The following is an 18,296-nucleotide window of genomic DNA, read 5'->3' on the forward strand; positions in this document are numbered from 1 at the left end:
ATGGTTTTCAAGCAAAAGTCAAGTAAAAGACCGCTTCTTAAACCAGAGAAGGTGAACATGCTGGTATTCTTGTGGGAGGGAAAAAAACATGCAAGCACTGTCACCGTTAGTTTTACTTTTCTTTTTGTTTTCATTTTTGAAAAACTTATCTTTGCTGATTACCTTAAGCTATGGAGGCTCTCTTTTATTTATTTATTTGATTCCTCAGTGTTTGCTAAACATTCTGTAATTTATTAGTAGGTATATAATGCAGCATGTGGTGTGTGCCATCTTATTAGTTTTTGTTAATAAACGTTTTGTAAGCTAGTTTGTCGTTGTATCTTACTGATTTATTGTTGTTGTGCTTTTTGATTAAGAATAACAACGAATCCATCTTTTGTTTTAGTCTTAAAAAATTAAAGGTGTGTAGATCTATGTAAGCAAAACAGTGACAACAAGATCGCGAATTCGAAAGTGAAAGCATCCGAAGCCCTTAACACAGCAAAAGAGAAACTCCCATTCACAAAATTCAAATCACAAATAATACTACTGATGATAAAGAATGAGTTGAATGTTAACAACATTCGTTTCCATATAACTATGATAAAAGTTCATCAGCATGCATTGAATAATCCCATGTTGTAGCGCAAAAAAAAAAATATATATATATTGCGACCAAATCATGTGCTCGTGCGACCAGCTGAGAAGTTGCAAAAAAGCGACCAGTGGGAAGAATGAGTCTGGAGCCCTGATATGCATTATACAGAGGCAAGAGGAAAATAAAAAATACCATCGAAGGACAGTAAGTTCCCCTCAGACATACATTCATATAAACTCCTACCCCAAACTGAATCGCGATTTGTTTAGCATCTCAACCGATTTGAATCGTCACACATTTGAATCGATTTTCAACCGGCTCGCGGTTAATCGTTACATCCCTACCAAATTGGGCCCAAAGTGTCAATATTTTGTGCACCCAACATTATTTTCCAGCACTGCCTTAATCCTCTTGAGTATGGAGTTCACCAGAGCTTCACAGGTTGCCACTGGAGTCCTCTTCCACTCCTCCATGACGACATCACAGAGCTGGTGGATGTTAGAGACCTTGCGGTCCTCCACCTTCCGTTTGAGGATGCCCATGCTTGGCCAATCCATCACCTTTACCCTCAGCTTCTTTAGCAAGGCAGTGGTCGTCTTGGAGGTATGTTTGGTGTCGTTATCATGTTGGAATACTGCCCTGCTGCTCTGTTTCAGTATGTCACAGTACATGTTGGCATTCATGATTCCCTCAGTGAACTGTAGCTCCCCAGTGCCGGCAGCACTCATGCAGGCTCTACGCCATCTTTATGTAGAGCAACATTTTTTTTTTCAGATCCTCAGAGAGTTCTTTGCCATGAGGTGCCATGTTGAACTTCCAGTGACCAGTATGAGAGAGTGAGAGCGATAACACCAAATTGAACACACCTGCTCCCCATTCACACCTGAGACCTTGTAACACTAATGAGTCACATGACACCGGGGAGAGAAAATTGGTAATTGGGCCCAATTTGGACATTTTCAATTAGGGGTGTACTCACTTTTGTGGCCAGCGGTTTAGACATTAATGGCTGTGTGTTGAGTTATTTTGAGGGGACAGCAAATTTACACTGTTATACAAGCTGTACACTCACTACTTTACATTGTAGCAAAGTGTCATTTCTTCAGTGTTGTCACATGAAAAGATATAATAAAATATTTACAAAAATGTGAGGGGTGTACTCACTTCTGTGAGATACTGTGTGTGTGTATGTATATATATATATATATATGTATAAGAAGCAAGCATATTCTTAAGAAGCAAGTTGTGGTTTAGGTATCTTGATGTTCATTTGTGTTTCTCCAGATGTGATCGAGTTGAGTTCAGGTGATGAAGACACCCTGCGGATAAGCAGCGAGGAAGATAGCAGTGAGGATCGCTCTGTCACTCCTGGCACAGAGGAGAGCAGCGGGTCACATGTGAACGACAGCCTCAATCAACCAGACACCCAGGGAAGAGTGCTTGTCAATATCAACCACCCAGGAGACGAGGAGGACCTGTTCCTCGCCCCGCAGCTTGCCCGTGCCGTTAAACCACACCAGGTATACGCATTTCTGCTATGAAATTAGCCTTTTTCCATTTCACTTGGACATGGAACCTCTTTGTCGACATCTCTTCTTCTACTTTCAGATTGGTGGTATTCGTTTCCTGTATGATAACCTAGTGGAGTCTCTAGAGCGCTATAAGAGCAGCAGTGGCTTCGGCTGTGTACTGGCTCACAGTATGGGCCTGGGCAAAACCCTACAGGTCATCTCCTTTATCGACGTCCTGCTGCGGCACACTGGAGCCAAAACTGTCCTCGCCATTGTACCTGTGAGTGTCGGAGAACCAGAAACGGCCTGGGATTGTGTTTGTCACTCTGTCAGAGAAGTTTGAGTCTCATGTCTCCTCTCGTCTCCAGGTGAATACACTACAGAACTGGCTGGCTGAGTTTAATCTCTGGCTGCCTGCTGCTGAGTCCCTTCCCCCCGACACGGATCCAGCCCAGGTTTTACCTCGAACCTTTAAGGTTCACATCCTCAATGATGAGCACAAGTATGAACGCTTCACTGCCTCTTATTTGCACTCCAAATGTTAATATGGTGAACCAAAGCAAGGGTGAATCTCACGGAAAGAGTCAAGAACATGTCTAGGTCATATTGCACCCCAAAATCAAAAGAAAGAAGTTCTTATATTGGTTTTATATTGTGACATTATTTATTGATGATTAAGCACATTTCTGTCCTCAGTTGTCATTGCCATAATTCCATTGTCATTATTGTGATAGGAATATGTTAATAATGGTTTTATATATATATATATATATATATATATATATATATATATATTTTATATATATTTTTATATATTGTATGTGTGTCTTCAAAGAAATTAATGTTTTATTTAAATGCATTATTTAAGATTAAATAATTATATAATTACTATTATAATAAACAATTGGTTATTAAAAATGAGTAAATATGCTAGTAAATTAATTACAAAATGACAATGTTAACAAATGAAGTTAATAAAACAATATATTAATAATGTTTATTAATATATTCACATAATCATATAATTTATCAGGCATTTATTATCATAATTATTAATTTATTATAATAAATGTGTAATAATAGTATTAATAACATAACAGTGGTGTATTGAAATTTCAGTTTTTCTTTTTTAATAAATCTGCAAAAATGTCAACAATTCTGTGTTTTTCTGTCAATATGGGGTGCTGTGTGTACATTAATGAGGAAAAAAACTTAACTTGAATGATTTTAGCAAATGGCTGCAATATTGTTAAGAGTGAAAATTTTAAGGGGGTCTGAATACTTTCCGTACCCACTGTATATATATATATATATAATGTGTATGTATTTGTATTAAATGTTATTTATATTTAGTGTCATTTGTTATAAATGCGTGTTTTATTAAATGTGAATTCAATTCATTATTATTAATTAAATGTAAAAAATAATATTAATTATTAATAAAAAATCTATATATTATGATTAATTAAACTATTTAGATATTAAACTTCCTGACATGTTACAGTACTGTTAACAATAATGTCACAATGACAAAATAAAACTTGGTCTCAAAAATAGGCTATATATTATGAAAAATATAATTATCTATATAAGTTATTTGTTTTTGTGAGATTTATGCACAAAATGAAAAATATGATCTCTCACAATATGTTTGGGATCTTTGTTGTTAAAGTGTTTATGTTGGTCATGATTTGCGTGTTAATTGGTCGTTTGTAGCATTTGCTGACACATCAATGTATTTCTTGCATCTGGACCAGAACCACAGTGGCCCGGGCCAAGGTGGTGGAGAACTGGACTCGTGGCGGCGGGGTGCTGCTAATGGGGTACGAGATGTACCGCCTGCTGTCTCTCAAAAAGAGCTTTGTAACCGGCCGCAAGAGGAAGTCCAAGAAACCCGCAGGACCTGTAATTATTGACCTGGACGAGGAGGACCGTCAGCAGGAGCTCATGAAAGGTCTGTCGGGGATTGCGGGTGGAAAATGTACAGCGTTTACTCTGGTTATGGTCTCTAATGAGTTTTTGCGTGCCCTCTGTGGTGTTCAGGGATTGAGAAAGCACTGTCGCGGCCCGGACCGGATGTCGTCATATGTGACGAGGGCCACCGTATCAAAAACTGCCACGCCAGCACCTCGCAGGCCCTGAAGAACATCCGGTCCCGGCGGCGGGTGGTTCTGACCGGATACCCGCTGCAAAACAACCTGATCGAGTACTGGTGCATGGTGGATTTTGTCCGGCCCGATTTCCTCGGTACGCGGCAGGAGTTTAGTAACATGTTCGAGCGGCCCATTCTGAACGGCCAGTGTATAGACAGCACACCGCAGGACGTCCAGCTCATGAGATACAGGAGTCACGTCCTGCACAGTCTGCTGGAGGGCTTCGTGCAGAGGTCAGCTATTATTATTATATATTTATTATTGTTTATTTTATTTATTTAAAAAAACGACCATGTACAATTTAACATAATTTTTTACAGTCTCAAGCATTGTGCTTGTTTATTTTTATCATTATTATTATTATTATTGAGTATTAATATTATATTTCTTCTGAAATATTTATTATATTTACTTATCTGTTGTTGTTAATAAAATAATATATTAATTATGTCCATTAATATATTACATATTAGTATCATTTATGTTCAGATTTATAGTAATTTAAATAAAAAAATAATTGTATTATAGTTCGAGTCATTATTACAGTTATGAATATTTATTATTGTTTGTTTAATTATTATTGAATATTTGTTATCTTTTACATGTTTATTGTTATTATTTCATTATGAAATATTCTTATTGTTTACATTATCTATTTATTATTTACCCATTTTTATTATTTGTGGTATTAGTAATGAATATTTATTTTTACATGTTTGTTATTGTTATAATTTGTATTGTCATTATGAATCATTTGTTTTCAATATTAATATTATTGAATATTCATTATTATTATTATTATTATATAACATATATTATTGTTTACAAATTATTAATTTACTATTTAGGTTTTTGTTGTTGTTTACATTTATTATTAACTGTTTTTTATTATTATTAAATGTGTATTAGTGTTAACAATTATTGTGGATTTATCTTAATTTTTTGTTATTATCATTACTCTTAAGATTTTTATTACATTTGTAATATGGAATATTGAATTATGAATGATTTTTTATTTGAATTTATGTGTATTATTGTTTACAAACATTTATTAATAGTAAATTGTTTTATCATTATTAAATAATATTATTACATTTATTATTGTTGTTGTTAATAAATATTTATTTGTATTTACAAATTATTGTTTATTTAATATTTAAGTTTAGGTTTTGATTGTATTTATTATTATGGAATATTGTTGTTTACATGTATTATTTAATTATTACATATTTATTATATACGCAACGTATATTTTCTTTAGAATCAAAATGTCTTGGAAAATAAGTCTTATTTTTTATTCACAATTTTTGCTTCTCAAGTAAATTGATCTTCTAAGAAGGTTTAGGTACAGAACAAAAATGTTTTTGCAAAATTTTGTGCATTTTTGAGTTGGACCATTGGTTTTGGAAAATGAAGCTAAACTGTTTTCTCCCTGGCCAGGCGAGGTCACGATGTTCTCCGGAATCAGCTTCCGGCGAAAGAGGAGCACGTGATCCTGGTACGACTGTCTCGCCTGCAGAGGGCACTCTATACGGAGTTCATGAACCGCTTCAGGGAGGCGGGAAACACCGGGTGGCTCGGACTCAACCCTCTTAAAGCTTTCTGTGTTTGCTGCAAGGTACTTACACCTCAAAGACGCAGCTGTTGTATGCCTTACATATAGTGGTTGATGTACTTACGACTCTTTTTTTTTTATTTTTTTTTATTTTTTTTTTGTGCATCCTGTAGATCTGGAATCATCCGGACGTTTTGTACGAAACGCTGCAGAAGGAAAATCTGGCCAATGAGCAAGATCTTGACCTGGATGACCTCAACTCCACCAGCGGGACCCGCTGCTCCGCTCCGGGAATAAAGGGCAAGTTGTCCGACCCGGCCAACAGCAAGATTGCTGCTATGGGACCCCTGAACCCCTTTCAGGAGAAGGCCAACCAAGTCATCACATATGAATGGGTAACACTCTTTGAATTGAAATGAAACCGAAATGCTAATATGACTTATGACAAATGTGAAATCACAAATGTGCAATTAAATAAAATAAATATATGTGATGCATGCTTCTGTGTTGTTTTACATGCGTGTTTTCAGTGGCTCATTTCGCAGTAAATTTTCTTCCCAAATTTGGTATGAGTGGCGCTTATAAACCAGCTGTTGTCAACAAAAGCTTCAAGAGCTCTCTGCGGTTTTTGCCAAACCAGAAGCTTGTAATAAATTATGTACTTATTCCTGTCTTATTTTCTGTATTTTCAAAAGTTATACCAAATAACTTTTGAAAATACAGAAAATAAGGCAGTCATAAATATTAGTTTATTATAATGTACAAATTGTACCATAAACTAAAATTACTATTATATTACTTTTTTCTTGTTGTTGTTTTTCAGTGAAATATTTCAATAGTAATATTTCTTGTGTTAAACGGTAATATTTCTTTATATATTTATTTAGTTTAAAATATTACCTTTTAAATATTTATACTTTTACAAATGTATATTATTTACACTAATAATAAAATAATTATTAAACTAATAATAAATATTATTTTATATATTAATATTTCAATATTGTTCGATTTTTTATATTATTATTAAAATGTTTGGAAAAATTGTACAGCCCTACAAACAAGCACAGCAAACATCAAGCTCTTTTTTTTAACGCATTTAAAAAAAAATTTTTTTAATTTTTATCAGAAAAATCACAATTAGTGTTTTTCCCCCAAATCGTGCAGACCTAGAACACATTGTTCACTTTCTCATTTGCCTTTAGCATTTTCTTTATAACTTATAATGTTAGAAAAAGCAATCATATTTTTTACGAGACTACTTTATGGCTTGTCTCTTAGAATTAGAACCAGCTGTTTTTGCTACTGTACCTTTAAGACTTCTGTATGTAAATATTATGATTGGTCTTTGTTTGCACCCGGCTTCTGAACTTTGAATAGATTTTAGTTGGAAATGTTGGTGGTCATGATGTAATTTCTGCACATTATGAACACATTTGAATCCTTTTTGAATCATTTGTTTTAGGCAAAAGACATCATGACCAACTACCAGACGGGTGTTCTGGAGAACTCTGCCAAAATGGTTCTGCTTTTCCACCTGATTGACGAGAGTGTCAAACGAGGAGATAAAATACTTGTTTTCAGGTGGGAAATGTTTGCAGTTTTTTTTTATGTGTGACAGTGTACAGATGTTTGCCTTTTTCTGTAATCTCTCCTTAGGCATCCTGAGCTGTCAGTCATGCTTTTATTTTACATTTACCTCAACACTTACACTGGCTTGTTTATCTGTGTGTGATTGTTGCAGTCAGAGTTTATCAACACTTACGGTTATGGAAGATTTCCTGAGTCGGAGGCCCATGCCGATCCAAACAGAAACTGGGATGCACAACTGGGTCCGGAACGTCAATTACTACAGTGAGTTTTCAAACGTTTGCTGATGCCAAGGACCAGGGTTGTTGTTGTTAACTAAAACTAAAATGATAAAGAAAAGTTCATTACTTGAAATAAAAACTAAAACTAAAAAAAAAAAAATCCAAAAGATTAAAAAAATAAATAAAATACACAAAGTTTTCCTGAAAGCTTCCCCCTGCGAAGGACCCTCTTCCTAAAATATAAAGGCAGCTATGTATTTTATGAAAGTAATGGTAAGTGGAGTGGTTATTAGAATTTTAAAATGGAAATTTAAGTGTGATTGAATTTTAACGTTTATACATTTTGGAAATATAATAATAATAATCATCATAGTTAATAATTAATTCAAATGTATTTAAAAAAATTAAAAGACAGTTCTATTTTTAAAAGCCTTGTTTATACAGTGTGAGACAAATAATACGTGTGATAAGTGTCCTATAATTTTAATTAATAATAATAAAAGTAATAACTATAATAATTAGTCATATTCGTGTAATGTTACTTTTAAGTCATTATTTTTTTTTTATTTACTTGTGAATAAAATATAATGTTTCATATATCTGAAAACAAGTTATATAATTAGCTATTCAAATATTTTAGCAGTACATCTCAAAACACTAGTGCTGTCAAGCGATTAATCGCATCCAAAATAAAAGTTTTTGTTTACATAATATATGTATGTGTACTGTGTATATTTATTATGTATATATAAAAACACACATACAGTATATATTTTGAAAATATTTACATGTATATATTTATATTAAATATAAATATATTTAATATGTAAACACAACATATTTTTCTTAAATATATAGATGTATATGTGTGTATTTATTTATACATAATAAATATACACGGTACACACACATATATTATTTAAACACAAACTTTTATTTTGGATGCGATTAATCGCGATTAATCATTTGAAAGCACTACAAAACACATTTTCATAAATAGTTGTCCAAAGAACCTTTTATAATTTATATAACCATTAATAATTTTCATTTCTGTGGCCTATAGATCAACTGCCTAAGGTTTGTTGTGGTTTAGGGTATTTGTTCTTTCTAAATTCACTGGGGGTTTTTTTGTCTCCTGTGCAGGGTTGGATGGGAGCACATCAGCTTCAGAGAGAGAAAGACTCATCAACCAGTTTAACGACCCAGCAAACAACCAAGCCTGGGTCTTCCTGCTGTCCACCAGGTGAACTTGAGCGCAAAAATATGCCACAAATAGTGACAAAACGATGAGGTCTGGACTAACAGGCTGCTGTATTTGCAGGGCTGGTTGTTTGGGGGTGAATCTGATCGGCGCGAATCGCGTGGTGGTTTTCGACGCATCGTGGAATCCGTGTCACGACGCTCAGGCCGTCTGTCGCGTGTATCGCTATGGCCAGCACAAGCCTTGCCACATCTATAGGCTGGTGTGTGACTTCACACTGGAGAAGAAGATCTACGACCGGCAGGTGTCTAAGCAGGGCATGTCTGGTAAGAGAGGGCGGGAAAGTGGGATTTTTTGTCTTCATGTGAAAACAGTTCTGACTTTATGATTACCTGTTCATCAGATCGAGTTGTGGATGATTTGAACCCTGTCCTCACCTTCACGCGGAAGGAAGTGGAGTCGCTGTTGCACTTTGTGGAGGAGGAGCCTGATCCCAGCCAATCAGAGCTGGCCCCTAGTGAGGACTTGGAAATCATCATTAAACAAGCCTGCCTGTTATATCCACACCTCTTAACCAAGGTAATTACTCTTTCCACATCAGTTTTAAAATGTTACTATTCCAAACAAAATTCTGGAACTACCCACTTTTTGGGTCGGAACTGGGTGCGATTCTAGTACCGGACTGCCTTTTTCGAGAACCAAATTAGCTCCTACTCCGGAGCAGGGTCTAACCGGCACAACTGGTACTAATCTTGACATAAGTAGACATTGATTGGCCAAACGCGTATGAATACGCCCTCACTCGCCATGATTTAAAACGCCATGTAAACATACTGTAAACATTGTGTCAACTTATTTCGCAAATATGGAAACAGCGATAAATGGACGGACGCTGAAGTGCAGGCACTTGTAGTAAATGTAGCACTGCCAGTTGTCGTTGGAGATTCTTAGTCCTCCTTTCCGTTCTTTCAATCGCTTTACGTATACGTCAACGTTCCATGTCCATTATTGTGAATCCCGCGAGACACAACAAAAACACAGCTCCGATCACAGCGTCCTCCATCCTCCTGTTGTTAATGTTGTTCTTCTTTATTTTTGTTGTTGAACGCCGCGCACAAATGACGACGCTGTCGACCGGCTTACGTCACTTCTTAGTACACACTCTCGGCGCGAATGCAACCCTTTAAATGGTACTGGGAAATAGTTAGCGCAAAATCATCCCAGTACTTTAGTACTGTATATTTAGTTCTGGAACTAAAGCGGTGTGAAAGGCCCTATTATCTCTATCTGTATTATACATCAGCTATTAAGTGTCCAATTTAAGCTGTTCTGGCAGAATTATGAATCCTACTGGTGTGAGCTCATGAATATTAATTAGGTTGAGCTTACGTTACTATATAACCTTACTGGAGCATCCCATCACATAAGTTAATTTTTATCAGAATTTCACACCAGCAAACATTTATAAATTTGAATATTTCAGACATTCTAAATTCTACAATGGTTTAACTTACGAATATTGATAAGATTAAGTAATTAGAGTGCTAATATTTCTTCCTAAGTCATTCAGTCGCCTATGCTAATATATATCTGTTTTCCACACCAGCAATCGTTCCATCATGAGTCTCTCCTGATGGACCGCAAGGATTTGAAACTGACCAAAGCGGAAAAGAGAGCAGCCAAGAAAAGCTATGAAGATGAGAAGCGGGCATCCGTGCCATATCAGCGGCCCTCTTACGCACATTACTACCCAGCTAGCGACCAGAGACTCACCAATATCCCTGCTTTCAGCCAGAGGAACTGGTGAGTCCACCACAGAAACCCTAAATGTAGCGCCCTTCTGTTTCGAGAGTATTTTAAAATGTTTGCTTATCCAAACCTTTCGTTCAGGCGGCCCCCTCCTCATTTAGAAGAGAAACCAGTTGCAAGCGTGAGGCCAGTTCAGTCCACACCCATTCCCATGATGCCCCGACAGGTACCCATGGGCATCCCCGGTTCAAGCACGGGGTTCCCCGTCAACTACCTGCAAAAAGCTGGCGTTTATGTGCAGCGCGTTGTCACCACCACTGGTACAGACAGTTCACTTGTAGTGCTTGCATCTTCTTGCTTCTTGTTCCCAGCTTGTTTCTTCATGATTTAATGTCTTTGCTCTGCAGATATTGTGATCCCAGGTTCCAACATCAGCACAGATGTCCAAGCCCGGATCGGTGCAGGAGAGAGTATTCACGTTATCAGAGGATCCAAAGGTACCTCAGTTTCAGAAAACTGTTGAGAACTTTGGCTGTTCACTGAGTGTTGGTAAGGTTTATTTGCTTCATATTCTGTAATTTGCACTGCAGGCACATACATCAGGACCAATGATGGGAGGATATTTGCCATCCGCTCTGGAAAGCCAAGACCACTGGAAGGAGGAGCCACAGGTTAGCAGTTCTTCTGGCATAAGCTTGAGGCAAAATTGATCCCATTTTATAAACTTTTAATGTGTTTCAGTCGGATGTGGGATATTCCTACTTCCGAACTTTGAAGTCATTCCTTTAACTGACATTCAGAAGATGGTAAAACATAAGAAACCAAATGACAATAGTACCATTGTCTTTGAGTTTGAGGATAAACGATGCTATGCAATACGCAATATCTATTAAAGAAAGAAAGAAAGAAAGAAAGTCTATTGCGTTCTATGCAAGTAGGAATGTCAGAAAATTGATTCTTGTGCAAAGTTCACCATTGTACATTTTTCCAAAGACAAAAGATCTGTTGCTTCAAAGATTGTCCTTTTTGGGCCTCTGTTTCACTTGATCTAGAGGTCTGCGTAGGATGGATGTTTTAGTCCTGTTCCTGCAAGATTTTGTCCTGAATATTGTCCCGTTCCTGCCATTAAAGGCCCAATGACAGCGGTAGAGGCAAAATGAAGATGCTTTACCTCGCTGGTGTGTACAATCAAAAAGCACTGAGAATATCGAAAACTTTACCTGAAATTGTTCATCTTTCCTACCACCCCCACACTCATCAATTCAAAACTGGTTAGTATTCCACAGTAGTCACATGGGTGTAGAGGCGTCTACCTTGATCAAGACCACAGTTTTTATTGTTGATGGTTTAATCCTTTACTGGGGTGTGACTCTACGATCTTTCGGTGACCACCTCAGATATTTACCTAGTAGTCTACACCAACATAAACTAACAAAATCTCTTTCTTTCTCACAGAGGAATCGGGCCCTCCCTTGCATTCTGTCAGTAACGGTCGTGCATCGCCTCAGGAGCCAAAACGTTTAACCCCCGGGGCCTCGCCTCGTCCTTCGCCCCAAGACAGCCCCAAACTGCTCAGAGAATTCCAGAGTAACAAGGACCCGGTTCCAGCGGGAGAAAACTTGCCATTTTCAGGAACACCCGAACCCTCGAGAGTGGACAGACCCATCCAGAACCCAGTTCGAATCCCCGACCAACACCGGCAGCTCAGCAATGACATTGCGTCGTCTATGGACGTTCAAAGTTTGAAACGGAAGCTTTTGGAAAGTCGGACATCCAAACCACCTAGCACCAAAAGGACCTCAACATCAACCGGTATAGCCGGGAGTTACCCGGGATTTCCTTTAAGCAGCGGATTTGGGTTCCCATCCATGGGGCTGAACCCTGCCTTGCTGGGCGCACTGGGTCACATGACTCCCCCCTCTCTTGGAAGCAGATCGCACCTCCTACAGCAAGCCGGTCAGGCTCTGGGTGACCTACATGCTATATTCCCCACTGATCAACTCGGACTTGGCGTGTCCAACAGCACTCTTACCTCGACCTGCTCGACCAACACCACATCCTCCACACATGCTGGAATGCTGGCACCTTCTTCATCCTCAGTGCCCTCTTCGTCATCATCCTCCACTTCCTCGCTCCCACCCTTCCTCATGAACCCTGGCATGGCAAGCATGCTCTCTGGCTTCCCGGTACCATTTTCCCAGCCGCTGTTCCCTGGGTCCCTACACCCTAGAGGCCTGTCCTCTACGCCAGCTTCTGCCTCCAATTTCCTCTCTTCCTCCGGCCTGCTGGGGGCAGCGTTCAACCGCCCCGACACGCACCCCTCGCTTGCGGAAAACGGCGGGAGCAGCTCAGACGACGATGTCATAGAGGTGATGGGCCAGTGATTGGCTGCCTTGGATTCCGTTGTTCCAAATGGAAGAATCCTATTGGATGGAGCTGAAATTATATAAATCCAAATGCTGAATATGCATGGAGTTAAGAAAGGCGATTATATATTTTTCTTTACCGTAAGGGACCAGAGCACAGGGCTAACGTGAAGAGCCCTAGTCGTATCTCTCTCGCGAGGGCCTGGACGCAGACCTGACGAATTCCCTCAGAGAGAATACCGAACCAGACTTAAATGTGATTGTCTTTACAGACTTTGCATTCGTAAGAGATGACTTTAGAGATACTTAGACATTTGCTAGACCTTGTAGCATCACCTGGAATGATAAACGAAAAAACATATGTGACCTTTTTTTATTATAATTGTAAGTACTACTATTACTTTTGTAAACGGTGGTCCTACATGAATATTCATATTCGTTTGAAATCGCAGACTGGGCAACGGGGGGAATTCGTAACAATCGAATCGTAGAACGACAGAAGCCATGCCTAGCATTAGCACCGCCGAGACCTTTTTGCTTTCCTTTGAGAAAAAAAAAACGACAAGGAAAACCTTAAAAACTCGAATGTATTTTCATGTTAGCCTTTAAAATTTGGTGGAGGGACGTAAGTTTAGTGCGTTTAGTGCATTTAGTTCGATATTAGCCTTAAAGCAGACAAATGGATTTGTGTTCTCGTTCAATTGCGTAGCAAACAAAATCATCCATTGTTCTCCATTGGGATCATCTTACGAATGTGTAGACTGTTATGCAACCCTACTAGCTGTCGTTTTTTGAAATTTGCGCTTCGGATCATCTGCGCGCTCATTCAGTTTCATCCGTGTTGGGGCCACAGTCATGACCAAAGTGTTCGTTGGGCCGTTTTAAAGAATCTCGATGTGTTAAACGTTTGTGTTAATGTTGACTCGTTCACGCGCTGGTTGACCTGTGACTGACAAATCCCTCAGCCAATAACACTGTTCATTCTCTGTGCCTATTAGAGCTCTTTATTTTGACTCCTCCCACAATCTGCTTTCTGATTGGCAGATACCCACATTGTGAACTTTGGCCTGAGTCTGCAGACGCTGTTATATCAATATAATGGTGCGCATTTGACATGTGATTTATATCTTTTTTTCATTGTTATTCGAATCATTGTTTTGTAACATCTTACGGCATACCTATGTATTAGTTTTTTCTCTTTTAACTATGTACAAATTTACTAGAAATATTTATTTATAATGCTGAAGAGTAATTCATTTTCATTCTTTTTTTTATTTTTATACGTTTTGAACCTTTTTTTTTAAGGAAAAAAATCCCTCTATCCGAGAGACGCAGGATTTTTTTTCCCCCATAGGTGAGTTCAAGACCACGATCTGTGAGCGATTCAGCAGTCGGGACCCGCAAACACACATGATCTCATACAGGCGCTGTCCCGGGAGGTGTCCACACGTCATCTCATGCTCCCAGCATGGAGAGGAGTACATTCAAATGACATTGTATTTATTAAATATTGTTTTAACATAAATAAACTTGACTCCTCCTGTATTTAGAATAACTGGTATGATGAAAATTACAGGCCTCTCTCATCTTTTTAAGTGGGAGAACTTGCACAATTGGTGGCTGACTAAATACTTTTTTGCCCCACTGTATATATATATTTTTTCTTTTTATAAAGTTAGTAAATCTTAATATAATATAAATATTAACATCATGCACTTTATGCAGCTAAAACAATGTGTGAATTGCAAAGAATTTTAATTAAGTGCACAAGCTATATATATTATATAATTTATTCATACAATAGGCATTATCAACGTGATCTGTTATAGCACAGAAAATAAAGATTTTGTACATTTGAACAAAAAGGTTAAATACTTGTCGCTTACAATTGAATATATAAATATATTTTAATAATTTGAATAAAATTTATATTTTCAAGTAAAGAAAATGGTTTTCCCAACAGGAAAAATGGTCTACATTAAAAAAATATATATATCTCTGCCATTTACAAATATTTGCTCCTTACAATTTTAATATTTTATTAATATTATATTTTAAGTTATGTATAATAATAATATGTAAGTTTTCAGGTAGAAGTTTTCGTAATGATCTACAATTGTTTAATTAAACAGGAAAAACATTTTGTGCAACATTTAAACAAAATTATGATTTGTCATTTGTTGCTTAAGATATTGTCACCATATTTATTATTAATAATATAAACATTCAGTCATAAGGCATAAATGTTTTCTCTCATGATCTGCGATTGTTTAATTCAACAGAAAAAGATTTTGTGCAACATTTTAACGAACACTACAATCATTAAGAAACATTTGTTGGCATAAATGTTTTCTCTCATGATCTGCAATTGTTTAATTGAGCAGAAAAGGGCGGACTGGCACTGATAAATGCAAAAACATCAAAACAATGACAAATAATTTAATAAACACAATCTTTTATCGTCGCATTTAAGAAAAATAGTTGCCTTCAGTCATTTCCAAAGATATCTGCTTCAAAAATATGAAACGTTACAAATATATATTTTTTTTTTAGTTTTTAAGTATAGTAGTTGCAAAAGGACAAATACATAATTAACAATAAAACTAGCTCAGTAACTTGCAATTCTGGTCCAGCTGATAAAGTTCTGTTTCAGTCAGTACCACCGCTCCCTATACGCAGAGTACGCAGTTTGCGTAGGGCACCAACTCCCAGGGGGGCACCATCCCAGTTGCTCAAAAACATTCCCGCATCTGCGCTGGCGAACACTGGCACCTCGTGCCATCCATAATTGATGGATGGACATCTATGCCCGTGAAAAGACATCAGCAATCCGGCGCAGAGAAAAGAAAAAAAACCCTGTGCATCACTTTCAGGCACATTCATAATCCTGTGTTTTTTTTTTGCTGTTGACGTTAATAACGTTTTAATGTCGGAAATAAGTTCACCATCACCAACGCATCTAATATTCTCTCTGAGTTTCCACGTTCCTTTACGAAAATTAGCCATGGTTTTAACACCAATAACACCAAAAATACGCAAGTTAACCACGGTTTTGTTACTTCAAATAATCATTTACAAAGAAGTATTAAGATAAAAATTTTTGTGGTTATAAAAACAGACCTAAGACAACAACCTTTAAAATTACTTAAAATGCGTTATATAAAAACAATGAGGCAATAATGATTGGTTAATAACACTGTTAAAATACATAATGTAATACAAAATATACAATTTATGTGCATTAGATGTTATTACAAATGCCTGCAAAGGGAGCCAAAGGCTTTGTAATTGCTGCTGCTACACTTACAGGACAATCAAACCCTTGTTTAGGGTACTGGCCAAACGTTTAATTCAAATATTCACTTAATCTTACATTTTTGGCCAGCTTTTTGCTATAGATGACACAGCCTCTATAATTTCTTCAACAAAAAACATACGGACATCGCAACCCTTACAAAAATAAACCATGGTTTTATCGTAGTAAAACTGCTTCATTTTCTTTTGCGTGATTTCTGAATGCTTTAGACTATAAAATCAATCAGACAACTGTATTAATAAAATCATAGCCATAGGTAGCTGGCTAGAGCTACAATTGTAGTACAATTTATTTACTTTTATATTTGATTAAAGTTCTATTTTGACTCCTATACTATGTGTTTTTTTTTACTTCCATAATATTTGAGGAAGGGGGGCACTGGGTCCTGTAGGGTTTGTGCGCATGGGCGTCGCTAGGCCATTTTTAAATTCATCATATCAGTACTTTTTAATTATATTGCAAAATATATATTTACTTTTTGTAATGTATTATTACATGCTCGTGTTTATGCATTTCTTGCACTTATGATGTCATTAGTCTTTTGTGCATACAAACATTTTTTATTTATATGTACACTGTAAAAAATTACTGTAAAAAACGGCCATATTCTGACAGTAACATCCTGTTTTTTCATTACAACAGTAAAACAAACAATGCATTCTGGGTAAAATTTGTTGTTTTCGAGAAAGTAGCCTTCTGCAGAAAAGGAAATAACAGCAATTTACTGTAAAACTTAACAGTCAGATTAACCAAAGGGAAAAAAGTTATTTTTACTGAAATTTTAGTGAAGGTCCACAGAAAACAGTTATGCAAAGTCATGAACTGATAAGAAGAGTAAATATTGAACTGAACTGTATCGATGTGTTTTTGCTCAAGAGAGACCTGGTAGTTTAATGTAGTTTTGTGAGTCAGGAGAGTAGAGCCTGCATTTATTTAAAGCTTTATTTAAAGACAGTAACTGTGCAGTTGCCTAAGCAGCGATGATCTTTTTGTTAAGTGCTTCAACACATACATGTGTGCTATAGCTGATGATGAACTGCAATGATTTGAGTTAAAGACATGTTTGTAGTTATTTAAAGTGTTTGTAGTTTTATACTATGAAATATCTCTTCTTAATGGACTCGAATGAAATAAGTTCACATTACTGACACCGTATGAATACTAGTATTTTCAACTCGGACTGTTTGAAGCAATTGGAGCAGAGTTAATTTCCACGGTAGTAATACAGTATCATACTGTAAAAATGAAGAGCTGTAAATTAACTGTAAATTGATGTCAGTAAATTACTGTTATTTAACGGCACAATTCACGGCAATTAGTTGCCAGGAAATTCCTGTAAAATTACAATACATTTTTAACAGTGTAGGCCTATATAATTTATAGGATATTTAAAAGACATTTAAATAAGTCTAAACACATGATTCAAGAATTTGATATATAGTAAAAAACAGTAATCATTTCTTCCAGTTTGCCTCTGTTCTAGAAATGTCTTTGCTGGTGCTGAGGTGGGATTTGATGTTTACATGCATGTCTTTCCATGGTTTGACCTGCACGGATCACACTGGACTTTTCTTTCTTCCAGATTCTGCAAATGATTAAATCCTGCACAGTTCACTGTTATTTGTGTCAGTGTAGATTTTACCCGAACTTAGACCATTTTTTAAAATTATTAATCAAATACAATATAACTGTGCAATATGCAATTGTATTTTGAGAAAATACGTTTGTTTATTTAGGCATATTGATTGATTCATTATAAATCAATTATAAACCTTCTTGTTTGTGTTTGTATTTATTTTTAGATGAAATATTTTGTATTTTACGTTGTTTTTTTAATTTCCTGTTTATAAATACTGGGGGTCAGTAATGTTTTTACCTTTAAAAGTATGTTTTTGTGTACTTTCTATTTAGATTTATTTATTATGTTTATTTTATATTATGTTTTATTTTAATTGTATTGATTTTCAGTCAATAAATACAGGGTTCGGTTGCATTTTTACCTTCCTTGAAAACTTAATAATGAAAATTTGAAAAGTAATAATGTTGTGCGTACTCAA

At 36.4% G+C, this 18,296-nt stretch overlaps 1 protein-coding gene across 4 annotated transcripts in view; it reads left to right on the forward strand.

Moving 5' to 3' along the window:
- The window catches only part of LOC107586926 (RAD54 like 2), a 33,425-nt gene extending 19,256 nt beyond the window's left edge, over positions 1 to 14,169 (forward strand). For 2 of the 4 annotated variants that reach the window (XM_016274485.1, XM_016274482.1), the window contains exons 6-22: positions 1,862 to 2,097; positions 2,186 to 2,368; positions 2,457 to 2,590; positions 3,846 to 4,042; positions 4,132 to 4,474; positions 5,682 to 5,859; positions 5,970 to 6,191; positions 7,262 to 7,380; positions 7,541 to 7,650; positions 8,751 to 8,850; positions 8,929 to 9,134; positions 9,212 to 9,387; positions 10,415 to 10,611; positions 10,699 to 10,877; positions 10,965 to 11,054; positions 11,148 to 11,228; positions 12,013 to 14,169. In XM_016274485.1, the coding sequence (XP_016129971.1) occupies positions 1,862 to 2,097; positions 2,186 to 2,368; positions 2,457 to 2,590; positions 3,846 to 4,042; positions 4,132 to 4,474; positions 5,682 to 5,859; positions 5,970 to 6,191; positions 7,262 to 7,380; positions 7,541 to 7,650; positions 8,751 to 8,850; positions 8,929 to 9,134; positions 9,212 to 9,387; positions 10,415 to 10,611; positions 10,699 to 10,877; positions 10,965 to 11,054; positions 11,148 to 11,228; positions 12,013 to 12,941 (3,680 nt within the window). In that variant the 3' untranslated portion in view covers positions 12,942 to 14,169. Of the gene's footprint in view, positions 1 to 1,861; positions 2,098 to 2,185; positions 2,369 to 2,456; positions 2,591 to 3,845; positions 4,043 to 4,131; positions 4,475 to 5,681; positions 5,860 to 5,969; positions 6,192 to 7,261; positions 7,381 to 7,540; positions 7,651 to 8,750; positions 8,851 to 8,928; positions 9,135 to 9,211; positions 9,388 to 10,414; positions 10,612 to 10,698; positions 10,878 to 10,964; positions 11,055 to 11,147; positions 11,229 to 11,609; positions 11,829 to 12,012 lie in introns of all 4 variants that reach the window. The other 2 variants (XR_001609410.1, XR_001609409.1) reach the window with 2 other exon arrangements.
- Positions 14,170 to 18,296: the final 4,127 nt, after the last annotated feature.

This window comes from Sinocyclocheilus grahami, unplaced genomic scaffold (assembly GCF_001515645.1).
Source record: "Sinocyclocheilus grahami isolate Dianchi unplaced genomic scaffold, SAMN03320097.WGS_v1.1 scaffold87.1, whole genome shotgun sequence".
NCBI classification, from domain to species: Eukaryota; Metazoa; Chordata; class Actinopteri; order Cypriniformes; family Cyprinidae; genus Sinocyclocheilus; species Sinocyclocheilus grahami.